This window comes from Phasianus colchicus, chromosome 36 (assembly GCF_987193195.1).
Source record: "Phasianus colchicus chromosome 36, bPhaCol1.hap1.1, whole genome shotgun sequence".
In the NCBI taxonomy this organism is placed as follows: Eukaryota; Metazoa; Chordata; class Aves; order Galliformes; family Phasianidae; genus Phasianus; species Phasianus colchicus.
The window spans coordinates 1684658-1704298 of NC_143471.1; the positions used below are offsets into that span (position 1 = coordinate 1684658).

Here is a 19641-nt window from a genome sequence, read left to right on the forward strand (position 1 = left end):
GAAAAATCTGACTTTTCGGAATCGCGCGAGCGGGATTTGGGGCGGCTCAAAAATGTTTTCCAGTGGATGCACTCAGATTTCCCACTCTGGAATTTGGATTCAGAGTGCAGAAATTCAGCAGAATTTGGTGCTTGGGTCAAAATTCAGTTATTTGGGAGAAAAAAAAAAAAGAAAACAAAAAACGGATATGTGCAAATTTACATGGAAATACATCAATATATTCAACGCTCCATTTTTTTTTTTCATTAATTTGAGATTAATTGTCTGCAAAATAAGAGCCAGGCTTAATTAAAGGGCAATTTTGTGGGGGGGGGGAAACAAAACAAAAAACCTATAGAATGAATTACGGAAAAAAAAAAATCGACTGCAGAATGAATTATGGAAAAATAAAATTATAGACTTAATTGTGGAAAATGTTTATAGTTTAGGATTAATTAAGAAAAAGAAAGCTATCCATTAATAAGAGAGAATTTTAACTGTAGAATTAATCATGGCGTTTTTAAATTATGGAACGAATTGTGGAAAGTTTTAACCATTGAATGAATTATGGAGAAAATTAGCTATAGAATCAATTATGGAAAAAGACCTACAGAATAAATTAGGGAAAAAAATTAGCCGTGCAATTAATTATGAAAAAAATAAACTGTATTGTAAATGATGATTTTTTTTTTTTTTTGCCTATAGAAGTAATTATAGAAAAAAAAAAAAAAAAAACTATAGAAGTAATTACGAAAAAATTTAAGTAAAAAAAATAATTATGGAAATATTTAACTATAGAATTAATAACGGCAAATTTTAACTATGGAATGAATTATGGGAAGATTTAACACCAGAGTGAATTGTGGAACTTTTAACTACAGATGGGAAAAAAATGACTATATAAATAATTGTGGAATTTTTTAACTGTTGAATGAGTTACTGAAAAAAAAAAAAGAACTAACTATAGAATTAATTATTGAAAATGTTAAAAAAAAATTACGCAATAGAATGAATTACAGTTTTTCATTCACCGTTTTTAAGTTACACAGCGCCAAAGGAGCTGGAAAGTCCCCCATTTTTCCCAAACTTGCCCAAATTTTGGAAGACATACGTAAGGTATTTGGGCTGCTTTCATGTCCTCCACCAACTGGGCAATTTCGGAGTCGTTCTCATAGCCATAGCGGCACAGCTGGAAGCCCAGCGCCCAGTAGGGTGGCATCACCGGTCGCCCCACCAGCTGCAAATGAATGAAAATGAATGAAAATGAATGAAAATGAAGCAACAGACCCCCAATTTTTTTTTTTTTTTTTTTTTTGGGGGGGGGAGAGGGAATTGTAATGGGGGAATTGTACCTCGGTATATTGCTGAACCACCACCTCCGGCGTCGGACCCAAAACAACATAAAAGTCCAAAATTCCCCCAATGGTGCGGTAGGTGAGAGCTGGCGTGGGCTGGAATGTTACATCTGAAAATATAGGCAAGAAATGCCCAAATCAGCTGAAATCTCCCCCCCCCCCCCCAAAAAAAAATTGAGAAATGTTGAAAACATGAAACTGATCTTTAATTTTTTTTCTTACCCATTCCATTGCTGTTGAGCAAGAGAACTCCATGGGCGTTGCCATCTTCTTCCAGACCCATGTAGAACGGCTGGACACCGTATGAATTCAGCTTGTACTGAAAAAAAAGAAGGATTTCCCATTAAAACGACACAGCAAACATCAGGTTGTTTGCATCCACCAAAAAATTCCGTTGGAAATCAATTGAAACAATGATTCAATTCATTATTCAACTTCAACCAGGGACACCAAATTATGCTGGCCCCAGATTTTGTTGTTATCAAACTTTGTTGTCACCAAATGTTGTGGTCATCAAATTATATTGGCCCTGGATTTCATTGGCCCTGAATTTTGTTGTTATCAAATTTTGTCGCCGTCATATTTTGTCATCATCAAAGGTTGTGGTCATCAAATTATATTGGCCCCAAATTTTGCTGGCTGTGAATTTTGTTGGCACTAAACTGCACTGTCCTCCCCATTTTTTATTTTTATTTTTTACCAGATTTTCTTATCATCACATTTTTTTTGTCCCCCAATTCTGTCAGCACCGAATTTCGGTGTTGTCAAATTTTGTTGTCTCAAAATTTTGTCATCATCAAACTTTATGATGGTGTCAAGTTTTGTCACCCCCATCTTTTGTCAGCTCTGAACTTTGTTGACCCCAAATTTTGAGGTCAACGTACTCAAGAAGAGAGGGAAGCAGATGTAAAAATAAAAAATGCAATAAAATTACAACATAAAAATTTTAAGTTCAAAAATTATGAATTGCGTAGGAAAATCTGAACACTAAAATCTGGCCATTACAATTTGAAAGTGAAAAATTGAAAAATTAAAGCTTGAGAATTAAGATTTGAAAACTGAACTTTGACAAATCCTAAAAAAATGTTCCTAGAAGAAAATGTTTTCAAAGGCAGGGAAGCAAATGTATTCTTGCCTCTACAAATTGCTAAAATTGCTCTTCCTAGGAGAAAACTTTCCAAGTATTTTGAGGTAGAAACTTCTTATTTTGTCCATTTACTCGAAATGAAAATATTTTCATTTACTCGATTTTCGTGCTGGACTTTCCACATCATATAAAATCCACAAAATATAACCTAGACAGTTAAAAAAGTAAAATATAAACTACAGAGTTGCAGTTACACAGTGAAACCTTTGGAAACGTTTGAGCTGCGCCGATTGTTACACGTGGTGGTTTTGTGAACGCTGACATTTTTTAATTTTCGTTTGAATTATTTTAATTTAATGATTTAAAATTTAATTTTTTAATTTAATTTTTAATTTGCGATTAAATTTCTTCATTTTAAAATTTAATCGACTCCTCCCCCCCCCCCCAAATTTTGGAATTCCATCAAGCTCAGACCCAAAGTTTGAGTTGAGCCTTGGAGGACAGAACCCTGTGGCTAAACCAACATGGGTTGATAGGAAGCAGAAAGCAGAAATCCCAGCAAAAAAGGGAAAAACAAACAAAAAAAAGGGATTTTCACTGACCCCAGGGGGTTGGTCCCGGCTGAACATGCCCCACGTGTGCCAGTTCATGTCACGGTGGTACTGAGTGTGCTCAGTCTCACCAAAGCCATAGAGGTAGGAGGAGGGCAGGCGGGTGGAGATCTGGATGAACATGTCACTGAAGGTGAAGGTGGGGAGCTGCGAATCCCAGCTGGGGGGCAGAGGGGGGAGGGGGGGGGCAGAAAGGTCAGTGTGCATCCTCAATGAATTCTCTCCTCCTCCAAATTCCAAATTTCGCTGGATTCTCAACTTCTCCTCTTCCAAACTGCCGATTTCTCCTCTTCCAAATTCTCAACTTCTCCCCCCTCCTAATTCCGAATTTTTCCGCTTCCTAATTATCAGCTTCTCCCAATTTTAAACCTCTTCTCCAAATTCCTAACTCTTCCAAATTCTCAGCTTCTTCTCTGAATTCCCAACTTCTCCTCCTTTGAATTCTCAGCTTCTCCCAGTTCTAAACCTCTTCTCCAAATTCCTAACTCCTCCTCTTCCAAATTTTTGGCTTCTCCTCCTTCAAATTCTCAGCTTCTCCTCCAATCCCAAACTTCTCCAAATTCTCAATTTCCTCACCTCTACATTCTCAGTCTCCCTTCCAAATTTTAGACCTCTTCCCTCCATATTTCAATTTTCTCCATCTCCAAATTCCTGAATTCTCACTCAAATTTCACATTTCTCCGTCTCCATCTTCTCTAAATTCCAAACTTTCCCAAATTCTCAACTTCTCCTCTTTCATATTCCAAATTTCTCCACCTCCAAATTCCAAAACTCTCCTCCATATTCCAAATCTTTTCTCCCCAGTTTCTCAACCTCTCCTCCAAATTCCAAACATCTTTTTCAAATTCCAGACCCCATCCTCAAATTCTAAACTTCTTCAAATTCTCAGTTTCTTCTTCAAATTCTAGCTTTCCTCTTCAAGTTCTAAAACTCCTCCTCAAACTCTACGTTTCCTTCCCTTCTACACTTCTCCAAATCCTAAACCTCCTCGTCAAATTCTAAAATTCTTCAAATTCTCAATTTCCTCTTCAAAGTCTAACTTTCCCCTTCAAGTTCTAAAACTCCTCAAATTCTACATTCCCTCTTCAAATTCTACATTTCCTTCCCAGCTTCTACACTTCTCCAAATCATAAACCTCTTCAAATCCTTAACTTCTTCACCCTGTAAATTTCCCCTTTGGATTCTAAACTTCTCCAAATTCGAAATCACCTCTTCGAATTCTAAATTCCTTCAGATTCCACGGGATTATTGTGCTTACATGACAGTCCCAGTGCTCCTGCGGCGGATCTGGATCCCGAAAGGTTTGGTCTGAACGCTGACATCGTAGAGGCGGCGCTCGATGGAGCTCGTGGGGGTGCTGGGGAGGTTGAGTGGCACCGGCACCTCGTAGCGTTTATTGGCGTAATCATCAATCTGGGCAGGGGAAATGGATTTGTTTTAATCAGACTAAATGCAAAAGAAAAAAAAAAAAGTATAAATGCTCCCCCTTGCCCCCCCAAAAAGTATAAATGGGCAAATTGTATTTGTAGGGATCCAGAGTAAAAATAGTGAACGCTGTTTCGTGATTTTGTGTCGGCTGATAGAAGTGGATTTATGATCTGGAAGACTTCCAGTCAGACTGAGTTGTTCAAAATCTTGGCAGTAATAATAAGAATTATGTTAAAATACATGTGTGGGAGTAAATCTGTGGACAGAAGTGTTTTCTTTCAATATTTGTTCTGTCTTAAATTGCTTCAAAATCCTTATGTCAGAGAAGCCAAAATTGGTGACGATGGGGCACCCATAGGAGCCAAAAAACTGACAAAAACGCACCGTTCGTAGAAGCTTAAATAGGCAGAAATGCACCACCATCAAACCTCAGAATCAACAAAAGTTTATCACCCACGGAACACAAAAGCTGATAAAAATGCATCATTCATAGAAGTGAAAAATTGACAAAGTTGGATCACGTACACAACCCCAAGTTGGCCAAAAATTGTTTGCTGATAGAACCAAAAATGGGCAAAAATGCACTGCAAATAAAATCCAGCATCGGTGGGAACACATCGCCCATCGAACCCAAAAATGCATTGCATGGAGAAACCCAAATTGGCCAAAATACATCACACATAGAACACAAAAATTGGCCCAAAATTATCACCCTATAGAAACCAAAGCTGACGAAACCAGGTCACCTGTAGAACTCATTATTGACAGAAACGGGTCGTCCACAAGATCCAAAATTGGCAAAAAAATGCATTGCACATAGAACACTAGAACTGATGAAAACACGTTGCCCAGGGAAATGAAAAAATGACAAAGATTATCATAGAGAGAACCCCAAATTGTCAAAAATGTCTCAATTTTAAAACCCCAATTGGCCAAAATTCATCACCCAATAGAAACCAGCGTTGAAAAAAACTCACTGCTCATAGAACCTGTTACTGGTGGAAATGGGTCGCACATAGAACCCTAAATTGGTGGAAATATGTCATATACAGTACACAAAAATTGATGAAAATGCAACGCGCACGGAATCCATTATTGGTAGAAATGAGTTGCCATAGAACCCAAAATTGGCAAAAATTCATTGCCCACAGAATACAAAAATTGGTGGAAACGCATCACCAGTGGAATCCATTTTTGGTGGAAATGAGTTGCCCACAGAACCCAAGAATGGTGAAAAATCATTGCCCATAGAACACAAAAATTGGTGGAAATGCATCGCCCATGGAATCCATTTTTGGTGGAAATGAGTTGCCATAGAACCCAAAGTTGGCAAAAACTAATTGCTCATAGAATAATAAAAATTGTTGGAAATGCATCGCACATGGAATCTGTGTTTGGTGGAAAAGAGTTGCCCATAGAACCCAAAATTGGCAAAAATTCATCACCCGAAGAACACAAAAATTGATGGAAACGCATCGCCCATGGAACCCATTATTGGAGAAATGAGTTGCCATAGAACCCAAAGTTGGTGAAAATATGTCACATACAGAACACAAAAATTGATGGAAACGCATCGCCAGTGGAATCCATTTTTGGTGGAAATGAGTTGCCCACAGAGTGCAAAAATTGTGAAAGTTCATCACCCAAAGAACACAAAAATTGATGGAAACACATCGCCCATGGAATCCATTATTGGTGGAAAAGAGTTGCCCATAGAACCCAAAATTGGCAAAAATTCATCACCCATAGAACACAAAAATTGGTGGAAACACATCGCCCATGGAACCCATTATTGGAGAAATGAGTTGCCATAGAACCCAAAGTTGGTGAAAATATGTCACATACAGAACACAAAAATTGGTGGAAACACATCGCCAGTGGAATCCATTTTTGGTGGAAATGAGTTGCCCACAGAGTGCAAAAATTGTGAAAGTTCATCACCCAAAGAATACAAAAATTGATGGAAACACATCGCCAGTGGAATCCATTATTGGTGGAAATGAGTTGCCCATAGAACCCAAAATTGGCAAAAATTCATTGCCCAAAGAACACAAAAATTGGTGGAAACACATCGCCAGTGGAATCCATTATTGGTGGAAATGAGTTGCCCATAGAACCCAAAATTGGCAAAAATTCATTGCCCAAAGAACACAAAAATTGGTGGAAATGCATCGCCCATGGAATCCATTATTAGAGAAATGAGTTGTCCACAGAACCCAAAGTTGGCAAAAATTCATCACCCATAGAACACAAAAATTGATGGAAACGCATCTCCAGTGGAATCCATTTTTGGTGGAAATGAGTTGCCCACAGAACCCAAGAATGGTGAAAATTCATCACTCAAAGAACATAAAAATTGGTGGAAATGCATTGCCCATGGAATCCATGTTTGGTGGAAATGAGTTGCCATAGAACTCCAAATTGGCAAAAACTAATTGCTCATAGAATACAAAAGTTGATGGAAATGCATCGCCAGTGGAATCCATGTTTGGTGGAAATGGGTTGCCACAGAACCCAAAATTGGTGAAAATATGTCACATACAGAACACAAAAATTGGTGGAAACGCATCACCAGTGGAATCGATTATTGGAGAAATGAGTTGTCCACTGAACCCAAAGTTGACAAAAAATTATTGCTCATAGAATACAAAAATGGATGGAAATGCATCGCCCATGGAATCCATTTCTGGTGGAAAAGAGTTGCCCATTGAACCCTAAATTGTGAAAATTCATCACCCATAGAACACAAAAATTGATGGAAACGCATCGCCCATGGAATCCATTACTGGAGAAATGAGTTGCCATAGAACTCCAAACTGGCAAAAACTAATTGCTCATAGAATAATAAAAATTGTTGGAAATGCATCGCACATGGAATCCATATTTGGTGGAAAAGAGTTGCCCATAGAACCCAAAATTGGCAAAAATTCATCACCCATAGAACACAAAAATTGGTGGAAACGCATCGCCAGTGGAATCCATTTTTGGTGGAAATGAGTTGCCCACAGAATGCAAAAATTGTGAAAATTCATCACCCAAAGAACACAAAAATTGGTGGAAACGCATCGCCCATGGAATCCATTATTGGTGGAAATGAATTGCCCATAGAACCCAAAGTTGGCAAAAATTCATTGCCCACAGAACACAAAAATTGATGGAAACACATCGCCCATGGAACCCATTATTGGAGAAATGAGTTGTCCATAGAACCCAAAGTTGGTGAAAATATGTCACATACAGAACACAAAAATTGGTGGAAACGCATCACCAGTGGAATCGATTATTGGAGAAATGAGTTGTCCACAGAACCCAAAGTTGACAAAAAATTATTGCTCATAGAATACAAAAATGGATGGAAATGCATCGCCCATGAAATACATTATTGGTGGAAATGAGTTGCTCATAGAACCCCAAATTGGCAAAAATTCATCACCCAAAGAACACAAAAATTGATGGAAACGCATCGCCAGTGGAATCCATTTTTGGTGGAAATGAGTTGCCCATAGAACCCAAAATTGGCAAAAATTCATTGCCCAAAGAACACAAAAATTGTTGGAAATGCATCGCCTATGGAATCCATTATTGGAGAAATAAGTTGCCATAGAACTCCAAACTGGCAAAAACTAATTGCTCATAGAATACAAAAATTGTTGGAAAGGCATCGCCCATGGAATCCATTACTGGTGGAAATGAGTTGCCATAGAACCCAAAATTGGCAAAAATTCATCACCCACAGAAAACAAAAAATGGTGGAAACGCATCACCAGTGGAATCCATTATTGGTGGAAATGAGTTGCCATAGAACCCAAAATTGGCAAAAATTCATTGCCCACAGAAAACAAAAAATGGTGGAAACGCATCACCAGTGGAATCCATTATTGGTGGAAATGAGTTGCCATAGAACCCAAAATTGGCAAAAATTCATCACTCATAGAACACAAAAATTGATGGAAACGCATCGCCAGTGGAATCCATTTTTGGTGGAAATGAGTTGCCCACAGAACCCAAGAATGGTGAAAATTCATCACTCAAAGAACACAAAAATTGGTGGAAATGCATTGCCCATGGAATCCATTACTGGAGAAATGAGTTGCCATAGAACTCCAAACTGGCAAAAACTAATTGCTCATAGAATAATAAAAATTGTTGGAAATGCATCGCACATGGAATCCATATTTGGTGGAAAAGAGTTGCCCATAGAACCCAAAATTGGCAAAAATTCATCACCCATAGAACACAAAAATTGGTGGAAACGCATCGCCAGTGGAATCCATTTTTGGTGGAAATGAGTTGCCCACAGAACCCAAGAATGGTGAAAATTCATCACTCAAAGAACACAAAAATTGGTGGAAATGCATTGCCCATGGAATCCATTACTGGAGAAATGAGTTGCCATAGAACTCCAAATTGGCAAAAACTAATTGCTCATAGAACACAAAAGTTGATGAAAATGCATCGCCCATGGAATCCATTATTGGTGGAAATGAGTTGCTCATAGAACCCCAAATTGGCAAAAATTCATCACCCATAGAACACAAAAATTGATGGAAACGCATCGCCAGTGGAATCCATTTTTGGTGGAAATGAGTTGCCCATAGAACCCAAAATTGGCAAAAATTCATCACCCAAAGAACACAAAATGGTGGAAATGCATCACCCTTGGAAGCCAACACGGCTGAAATGGCGATGCCAATGGGAGCACACCTTGAACTGCAGGAGGTGGTCGCTGTGGTGGGTGACCTGCAGGCGCAGGGTGCTGATGGGGGTGGTGGACCTCTGGGTGCCCCCAGTGCTGGCGGTGCTGAGGGTGACGTTGGCCTCCAGCCCCCGGGAGGTGTAACGCAGCTCCGACACCTCGTAGTTGTTGTCACTGCTGCTGTAGTAGCAGTAGGGGATGTCCAGTGGGGATGTGTCCTCCTGTTGGGGGAAGGGAGACAAAATGGGAGGATTTTATTCCAGAATTTCCAAATTCTCGTTTTTAGTGGATCATGTGGAGCTTGGGTGGAGAACAGGGGGGAGGGAGGCTATGAAATGGAAGGAATTTAACCCAGAATTCCCAAATTCTCATTTTTAGTGGATCGTGAGGAGTGTGGGTGGAGAAGGGGGGAGGGAGATGAATTGGAGGAATTTATCCCAGAATTCCCAAATTCTCATTTTTAGTGAGTTTGGGTGGAGAAGAGTGAATTGTGATCTTCATTCATTGCTTTATTTCAGCATCAAGAACTCAAAAATTCTCACATTCAGAGGATCAGAATTTATCCCAGAATTCCCAAATTCTCATTTTTAGAAGATTGTGAGGAGTTTGGGTGGAGAAGGTGGGGGTGAAATGGGAGGAATTGATCCCAGAATTCCCAAATTCTCATCTTTAGAGGATCATGTGGAGTTTGGGTGGAGAAGGGGGGATGAAATGGGATGAATTGATCCCAGAATTCCCAAATTCTCAGCTTTAGAGGATCGTGAGGAGTTTGGGGGGAGGACACTGAATTGTGATCTTCATTCACTGGTTTATTTCAGCATCAAGAACTCGAAAATTCTCACGTCCAGAGGATCAGAATTCATCCCAGAATTCCCAAATTCTCATTTTTAGTGAGTTTGGGTGGAGAAGAGTGAATTGTGATCTTCATTCACTGGTTTATTTCAGCATCAAGAACTCAAAAATTCTCACGTTTAGAGGATCAGAATTTATCCCAGAATTCCCAAATTCTCATTTTTTAGAGGATCATGTGGAGTTTGGGTGGAGAAGGGGGGGGTGAAATGGGAGGAATTTATCCCAGAATTCCCAAATTCTCATTTTTAGTGGATCGTGAAGAGTTTGGGTGGAGAAGGGGGGGGTGAAATGGGAGGAATTTATCCCAGAATTCCCAAATTCTCATTTTTAGAAGATTGTGAGGAGTTCGGGTGGAGAAGGTGGGGGTGAAATGGGAGGAATTGATCCCAGAATTCACAACTTCTCATTTTTAGTGGATCGTGAGTTTGGGTGGAGAAGAGTGAATTGTGATCTTCATTCATTGGTTTATTTCAGCATCAAGAACTCGAAAATTCTCACATTCAGAGGATCAGAATTCATCCCAGAATTCCAAAATTCTCATTTTTAGAAGATCGTGAGGAGTTTGGGTGGAGAAGGGGGGATGAAATGGGAGGAATTTATCTCAGAATTCCCAAATTCTCATTTTTAGAAGATTGTGAGGAGTTCGGGTGGAGAAGGTGGGGGTGAAATGGGAGGAATTTATCCCAGAATTCCCAAATTCTCATTTTTAGAGGATGATAAGGAATTTGGGTGAAGGACACTGAATTGTGATCTTCATTCACTGGTTTATTTCGGCATCAAGAACTCGAAAATTCTCACATTCAGAGGATCAGAATTTATCCCAGAATTCCCAAATTCTCATTTTTAGAAGATTATGAGGAGTTCGGGTGGAGAAGGGGGGATGAAATGGGAGGAATTGATCCCACAATTCCCAAATTCTCATCTTTAGAGGATCATGAGGAGTTTGGGTGGAGAAGGGGGGGAGGGAGATGAATTGGAGGAATTTATCCCAGAATTCCCAAATTCTCATTTTTAGAAGATTATGAGGAGTTTGGGTGGAGAAGGTGGGGATGAAATGGGATGAATTGATCCCAGAATTCCCAAATTCTCATCTTTAGAGGATGATGAGGAATTTGGGTGGAGAGGAGTGAATTGTGATCTTCATTCATTGCTTTATTTCAGCATCAAGAACTCGAAAATTCTCACATTCAGAGGATCAGAATTTATCCCAGAATTCCAAAATTCTCATTTTTAGAAGATCGTGAGGAGTTTGGGTGGAGAAGGGGGGAGGGAGATGAATTGGAGGAATTTATCCCAGAATTCCCAAATTCTCATTTTTGGTGGATCGTGAGGAGTTTGGGTGGAGGACACTGAATTGAGATTTTCATTCACTGGTTTATTTCAGCATCAAGAACTCGAAAATTCTCACATTCAGAGGATCAGAATTTATCCCAGAATTCCCAAATTCTCATTTTTAGAAGATTATGAGGAGTTTGGGTGGAGAAGGTGGGGGTGAAATGGGAGGAATTTATCCCAGAATTCCCAAATTCTCATTTTTAGAGGATGATGAGGAATTTGGGTGGAGAAGAGTGAATTGTGATCTTCATTCATTGCTTTATTTCAGCATCAAGAACTCGAAAATTCTCACATTCAGAGGATCAGAATTTATCCCAGAATTCCAAAATTCTCATTTTTAGAAGATCGTGAGGAGTTTGGGTGGAGAAGGGGGGAGGGAGATGAATTGGAGGAATTTATCCCAGAATTCCCAAATTCTCATTTTTGGTGGATCGTGAGGAGTTTGGGTGGAGGACACTGAATTGAGATTTTCATTCACTGGTTTATTTCAGCATCAAGAACTCGAAAATTCTCACATTCAGAGGATCAGAATTTATCCCAGAATTCCCAAATTCTCATTTTTAGAAGATTATGAGGAGTTTGGGTGGAGAAGGTGGGGGTGAAATGGGAGGAATTGATCCCAGAATTCCCAAATTCTCATTTTTAGAGGATGATGAGGAATTTGGGTGGAGAGGAGTGAATTGTGATCTTCATTCACTGGTTTATTTCAGCATCAAGAACTCGAAAATTCTCACGTTCAGAGGATTGGAATTTATCCCAGAATTCCCAAATTCTCATTTTTAGAAGATTGTGAGGAGTTCGGGTGGAGAAGGTGGGGGTGAAATGGGAGGAATTTATCCCAGAATTCCCAAATTCTCATTTTTAGAAGATTGTGAGGAGTTCAGGTGGAGAAGGTGGGGGTGAAATGGGAGGAATTTATCCCAGAATTCCCAAATCCTCATTTTTAGAGGATGATGAGGAATTTGGGTGGAGAGGAGTGAATTGTGATCTTCATTCATTGCTTTATTTCAGCATCAAGAACTCGAAAATTCTCACGGATCAGACGGAGTTTGGGTGGAAAATAATGAATTGTGGTTTAGTTTTTATTTTTTTTTAGCAACAGGAATCCCCAGATTCGTGGGTTTTTTTGTGGATCAGGAGAAGTTTGGGTGGAAAACACTAAATCTGGATTTAAATGTTTCCAATTCTTTTAACAATAAGAATTCCAAACTTTTTCCATTGGAAAATGTTCATTTTGGGTGGAAAAAAGTGAATTGTGGTTTTTTAATGTTTAATTTTAGCAGCAAGAAAAATTAAATAGATAACAACAACGACAAAAAAAGAGATAATAAAATAAAATAACTAAATAAAGGTGTAATTTAAAATGGAAAAAAAAGGAATTAAAAAATGAAGTAATTAAATAAAAATTAAATAAAAAAGAAGAAAAGAATAAAAGAGAACTAAAAAGATTAATTAAAAGTGAAAAAAACGAATAAAAGGAACGAAGTGACTGAAGAAATAAAAATTAAATGAAAAAGTGGGAAAAAAATAAAATAAATTATGTAACTAAATTAAAATTAAGTAAAAAGTAAAAAATGAATTAAAGAAAATAAAAATGTAATTAAAAATGAAAAAAGGAATGAAGGAAACAGAAGTAAGTAAAAAATTAAATAGTGAAAAAATAAAAAATAAAATAAAATAAAATAAAATACAAAATAAAATAAAAAACAAAATAAAATAAAAATAAAATGAAATCAATATAATAAAAACAAAACCAAACAAAACAAAACAAAATAAAATAAAATATAAAATAAAAAATATAAAATAAAATAGAATAGAATAGAATAGAATATAAAATAAAAAATATAAAATAAAAAAAATAAAATAAAAATAAAAAATAAAATAAAAATAAAAAATAAAATAAAGAATAAAAATAAAATAAAATATGAAATAAAATAAAATAAAAACAAAACAAAACAAAATAAAATAAAATAAAATAAAATATAAAATATAAAATATAAAATAAAAATAAAATAAAATAAAATAAAAATAAAAATAAAAATAAAATAAAAATAAAATGAAATGAAATAAAATGAAATAAAATAAAATAATAAAAAAATAAAATAAAATAAATAAACTGAAATAAAAATAAAAAGAAAATAAAATAAATAAAAATAAAATAAAAATAAAATAAAAATAAAATAAAAATAAATAAAAATAAAAATAAAAATAAAAATAAACAAAAAATAAAATAAAAATAAACTAAAATAAAAATAAAATAAAATAAAAATAAAATAAAAATAAACTAAAATAAAAAATAAACTGAAACTAAACTAAAACTAAAACTAAAACTAAAAATAAAAGCAAAAATAAAAATAAAAATAAAAATAAAAATAAAAATAAAAATAAAAATAAAAATAAAAATAAACTAAAAATAAAATAAAAACAAAATAAAAATAAAATAAAATAAAAATAAAATGAAATAAAATAAAATAAAATTAAAATAAAAATAAACTAAAAATAAACTAAAAATAAACTTAAAATAAAAATAAAAATAAAAATAAAAATAAAATAAAAATAAAATAAAATCAAAATAAACTAAAATAAAAATAAACTAAAAATAAAATAAAAAGAAAATGAAATGAAAATAAAATAAAATAAAATAAAAATAAAATAAAATAAAAATAAACTAAAATAAAAAAAATAAAAATAAAACTAAAAATAAAATAAAATAAAAATAAACTAAAAACAAAATAACATTAAAATAAAATAAAAAGAAAAATAAAATAAAACAAAAAATAAAAAAATAAACTCACAATAAAATAAAATAAAAATAACAATAAAAATAAAACTAAAAATAAACAAAAAATAAAATAAAAATAAACTAAAATAAAAAGAAACTAAACTAAAAAAAAACCTAAAACCAAAAAAACACAAAATAACAATAAAATAAACTAAAAATAAACTAAAAATAAAATAAAATAAAAAATAAAATAATATAAAAATAAAATAAAAACAAAATAAAAATAAAATAAAATAAAATAAAATAAAAATATAATAAAATAAAAATAAAATAAAATAAAATAAAAATAAAAATAAAATAAAATAAAATAAAATAAAATAAAATAAAATAAAATAAAAATGAAATGAAATGAAATAAAATAAAATAAAATAAAAAAATAAAATAAAAAATAAAATAAAACAAAAATAAAAATAAAATAAAAGAAAAATAAAATAAAACTAAAAATAAAAATAAAACTAAAAATAAAACTAAAAATAAAAATAAAAATAAAAATAAAAATAAACTAAAAATAAATAAAAATGAAATGAAATAAAATAAAATAAAATAAAATAATAAAAAAATAAAATAAACAAATAAAATAAAACAAAAACAAAAATAAAATAAAAATAAAATAAAAATAAAATAAAATAAAAATAAAATAAAAATAAACTAAAAATAAAACAAAAATAAACTAAAATAAAAATAAACTAAAACTAAAATAGAAATAAACTAAAATAAAACTAAACTAAAAAAAAAAAAAAAAAACCTAAAACCAAAATAAAAACAAAATAACAATAAAATAAACTAAAAAATAAACTCAAAATAAACGAAAAACTAAAAAAAACGAAACAACAACAGCAGGGAACGGCGGCAATGCCGGCTGCCCGCTCACCTCCCATGCGCAGCCGCGCTGCTCGCACGCCTCCCGCGTTGCCCCGCTGTCGGGATGGCAGTCGAAGCGCCCCCTGGAGCCGGAGCTCAGCGTCCAGCGCAGCGTGTAGGAAACACCCAGCGCCAGCTGCAGCCCCGTGATCAGCGCCACCTGCCGGCCGTAACGACCTCGGGTTAATTACCTTAACGAGGCCCTCCTCGTTTCGCTTCGTTAGAGTGAAAAAATAAAAATAAAAAAAATGTTTTCCGGGTGTTTGATACGCTGTTGGGGTTAGAAGATGGGAATTGACTTCTCAAAATGGGGATTTTCCTTCTGAAAATACGAATCTTGTTTTCAAAATGGGAGTTTGCCTTCTCGAAATTGTAGGATCGTTCTTCTCAAAATGGGGAACTTTTCAAAATGGGAACCTTTCTGAATTGGGAACCTTTACTTCTCAGAATGGGCATCCAAAAATATGAAACTCGTTTTCAAAATGAGGATTTTCCTTCTCAAAATGGGAATATCCTTCCTTCCAAAACTGGAATCATCCTTTTGAAAATGCGGGATCTTTCGTCTCAAAATGGGAACCTTTCTGAATTGGGAACCTTTGCTTCTCAAAATGGGAATATCCTTCCTTCCTAAATGGGAATCATCCTTTTCAAAATGTGGGATCTTTCGTCTCAAAATGGGAACCTTTCTGAATTGGGAACCTTTGCTTCTCAAAATGGGAATATCCTTCCTTCCTAAATGGGAATCATCCTTTTCAAAATGTGGGATCTTTCTTCTCAAAATGGGAACCTTTTAAAAATGGGAACCTTTCTGAATTGGGAACCTTTGCTTCTCAAAATGGGCATCTGAAAATATGAAACTCGTTTTCAAAATGAGGATTTTCCTTCTCAAAATGGGAATATCCTTCCTTCCAAAATGGGAATCATCCTTCTCAAAATGTGGGATCTTTCTTCTCAAAATGGGAACCTTTCTGAATTGGGAACCTTTACTTCTCAAAATGGGGATTTTCCTTCTGAAAATACGAATCTTGTTTTCAAAATGGGAGTTTGCCTTCTCGAAATTGTAGGATCGTTCTTCTCAAAATGGGGAACTTTTCAAAATCGGGAACCTTTCTGAATTGGGAACCTTTGCTTCTCAAAATGGGCATCTGAAAATATGAAACTCGTTTTCAAAATGAGGATTTTCCTTCTCAAAATGGGAATATCCTTCCTTCCAAAACGGGAATCATCCTTTTGAAAATGCGGGATCCTTTGTCTCAAAATGGGAACCTTTCTGAATTGGGAACCTTTGCTTCTCAAAATGGGAATATCCTTCCTTCCTAAATGGGAATCATCCTTTTCAAAATGTGGGATCTTTCTTCTCAAAATGGGGAACTTTTCAAAATGGGAACCTTTCTGAATTGGGAACCTTTGCTTCTCAAAATGGGCATCTGAAAATATGAAACTCGTTTTCAAAATGAGGATTTTCCTTCTCAAAATGGAAATATCCTTCCTTCCTAAATGGGAATCATCCTTCTCAAAATGTGGGATCTTTCTTCTCAAAACTGGAAGCTTTCTGAATTGGGAACCTTTACTTCTCAAAATGGGAATTTTCCTTCTGAAAATACGAATCTTGTTTTCAAAATGGGAGTTTGCCTTCTTGAAATTGTAGGATCTTTCTTCTCAAAATGGGGAACTTTTCAAAATCGGGAACCTTTCTGAATTGGGAACCTTTGCTTCTCAAAATGGGCATCTGAAAATATGAAACTCGTTTTCAAAATGAGGATTTTCCTTCTCAAAATGGGAATATCCTTCCTTCCAAAACGGGAATCATCCTTTTGAAAATGCGGGATCCTTTGTCTCAAAATGGGAACCTTTCTGAATTGGGAACCTTTGCTTCTCAAAATGGGAATATCCTTCCTTCCTAAATGGGAATCATCCTTTTCAAAATGTGGGATCTTTCTTCTCAAAATGGGGAACTTTTCAAAATGGGAACCTTTCTGAATTGGGAACCTTTGCTTCTCAAAATGGGCATCTGAAAATATGAAACTCGTTTTCAAAATGAGGATTTTCCTTCTCAAAATGGAAATATCCTTCCTTCCTAAATGGGAATCATCCTTCTCAAAATGTGGGATCTTTCTTCTCAAAACTGGAAGCTTTCTGAATTGGGAACCTTTACTTCTCAAAATGGGAATTTTCCTTCTGAAAATACGAATCTTGTTTTCAAAATGGGAGTTTGCCTTCTTGAAATTGTAGGATCTTTCTTCTCAAAATGGGGAACTTTTCAAAATCGGGAACCTTTCTGAATTGGGAACCTTTGCTTCTCAAAATGGGCATCTGAAAATATGAAACTCGTTTTCAAAATGAGGATTTTCCTTCTCAAAATGGGAATATCCTTCCTTCCAAAACGGGAATCATCCTTTTGAAAATGCGGGATCTTTCGTCTCAAAATGGGAACCTTTCTGAATTGGGAACCTTTGCTTCTCAAAATGGGAATATCCTTCCTTCCTAAATGGGAATCATCCTTTTCAAAATGTGGGATCTTTCTTCTCAAAATGGGGAACTTTTCAAAATGGGAACCTTTCTGAATTGGGAACCTTTGCTTCTCAAAATGGGCATCTGAAAATATGAACCTCGTTTTCAAAATGAGGATTTTCCTTCTCAAAATGGGAATATCCTTCCTTCCAAAATGGGAATCATCCTTTTGAAAATGTAGGATCTTTCGTCCCAAAATGGGAACCTTTCTGAATTGGGAACCTTTGCTTCTCAAAATGGAAATATCCTTCCTTCCTAAATGGGAATCATCCTTTTCAAAATGTGGGATCTTTCTTCTCAAAATGGGGAACTTTTCAAAATGGGAACCTTTCTGAATTGGGAACCTTTTCTTCTCAAAATGGGCATCTGAAAATATGAACCTCGTTTTCAAAATGAGGATTTTCCTTCTCAAAATGGGAATATCCTTCCTTCCTAAATGGGAATCATCCTTTTGAAAATGTGGGATCTTTCTTCTCAAAATGGGAACCTTTCTGAATTGGGAACCTTTGCTTCTCAAAATGGGAATAGCTTTCCTCCCAAAATGGGAATTTTTCCTCTCAAAATGGGAACTTTTCAAAATGGGAAGTGTTTTCAAGATGGGAGCTTTTCCAAATCGGGAACCTTTTCAAAATAGGAACCTTTTCTTCTCAAAATGGGCATCTGAAAATATGAAACTCGTTTTCAAAATGAGGATTTTCCTTCTCAAAATGGGAATATCCTTCCTTCCAAAATTGGAATCATCCTTTTCAAAACGTGGAATCTTTCGTCTCAAAATGGGAACTTTTCAAAATGGGAACCTTTCTGAATTGGGAACCTTTGCTTCTCAAAATGGGAATAGCTTTCCTGCCAAAATGGGAATCTGAAAACAGGAATCTTATTTTCAAATGGGATTTTCCCTTCTCAAACTGGATCCTTCCTCACAAAAATGGGAATCTTCCTTTTCAAAATGCGGGATCTTTCTTCTCAAAATGGGAACCTTTTCAAATTGGGAACCTTTCCTTCTCAAAATGGAAATATCCTTCCTTCCTAAATGGGAATCTTCCTTTTCAAAATGTGGGATCTTCAAAACGGGAGTTTTCCTTCTCAAAACGTGGGATCTTTTTTTCTCAAAATGGAAACCATTTTTCACCCCTTTGCCCCCATTCCTCCCCCCCACCTCCAGCCCCACCTGCCCACCTTTTCGGTGGGTCTGTAAGTGATGCTGTGGGAGGAGTTTTGCACGGCGTTGCCCTGCAGCACCGTCAGCTCCGTCAGCTCCTGCTGGAGGCCCAGGATGCGGAGCTCCTGGAAGCTCAGCTGGTTGGGGTCATCGTAGCCTCTGTTGGTGACGTTCATCCGGAGCTCGTTCTGGGGGGGCAGAAAGTGGGGAGCCCAGGTTGGTCACGGGATTAATTGATTAAATCACATCGTAGTACGTATAAATATGCATCTATATTTATGTTTTTATAATTATACACACGGAAGGGTGAAGGTGGGGAGCCCAGATTGGTTACGGGATGAATTGATTAAATGACATCATAGTATTTGTTATGGAGTCGTGTATTTATATTTCTGTATTTCTATATTTCTATATTTCTATATTCCTATATTCCTACATTCCTATATTTCTACATTTCTATATTTCTATATTCCTATATTCCTATATTCCTATATTCCTATATTCCTATATTCCTATATTCCTGTATTCCTGTATTCCTATACTCCTATATTCCTATATTCCCATATTCCTACATTCCTATATTCCCATATTCCTATATTCCTATATTCCTGTATTCCTATATTTCTATATTCCTGTATTCCTATATTTCTATATTCCTATATTCCTATATTTCTATATTCCTATATTTCTATACTCCTATATTCCTATATTCATATTCCTATATTTCTATATTCCTACATTTCTATATTCCTATATTCCTGTATCCCTATATTCCTATATTCCTATATTTCTATATTCCTATATTTCTATATTCCTACATTCCTGTATTCCTGTATTCATGTATTCCTATATTCCTAAATTCCTATATTCCTATATTCCTATATTTCTATATTCCTACATTCCTACATTCCTACATTCCTATATTCCTATATTTCTATATTCCTACATTCCTATATTCCTACATTCCTATATTCCTACATTCCTA

The 19641-nt window shown here is 35.3% G+C and overlaps 1 protein-coding gene across 1 annotated transcript in view; it reads right to left on the reverse strand.

The window, feature by feature from the left end:
• The window catches only part of LOC116235911 (maltase-glucoamylase-like), a 116801-nt gene that overhangs the window by 26129 nt on the left and 71031 nt on the right, over nucleotides 1-19641 (reverse strand). Inside the window, exons 24-31 of the mRNA XM_090129526.1 lie at nucleotides 18674-18844; nucleotides 14997-15146; nucleotides 9165-9377; nucleotides 4291-4445; nucleotides 3024-3192; nucleotides 1557-1653; nucleotides 1332-1444; nucleotides 1091-1216 (exon numbers count right to left, since the gene is read on the reverse strand). Coding sequence (XP_089985652.1) covers nucleotides 1091-1216; nucleotides 1332-1444; nucleotides 1557-1653; nucleotides 3024-3192; nucleotides 4291-4445; nucleotides 9165-9377; nucleotides 14997-15146; nucleotides 18674-18844 — 1194 coding nt within the window. The remainder of the gene's footprint in view (nucleotides 1-1090; nucleotides 1217-1331; nucleotides 1445-1556; nucleotides 1654-3023; nucleotides 3193-4290; nucleotides 4446-9164; nucleotides 9378-14996; nucleotides 15147-18673; nucleotides 18845-19641) is intronic.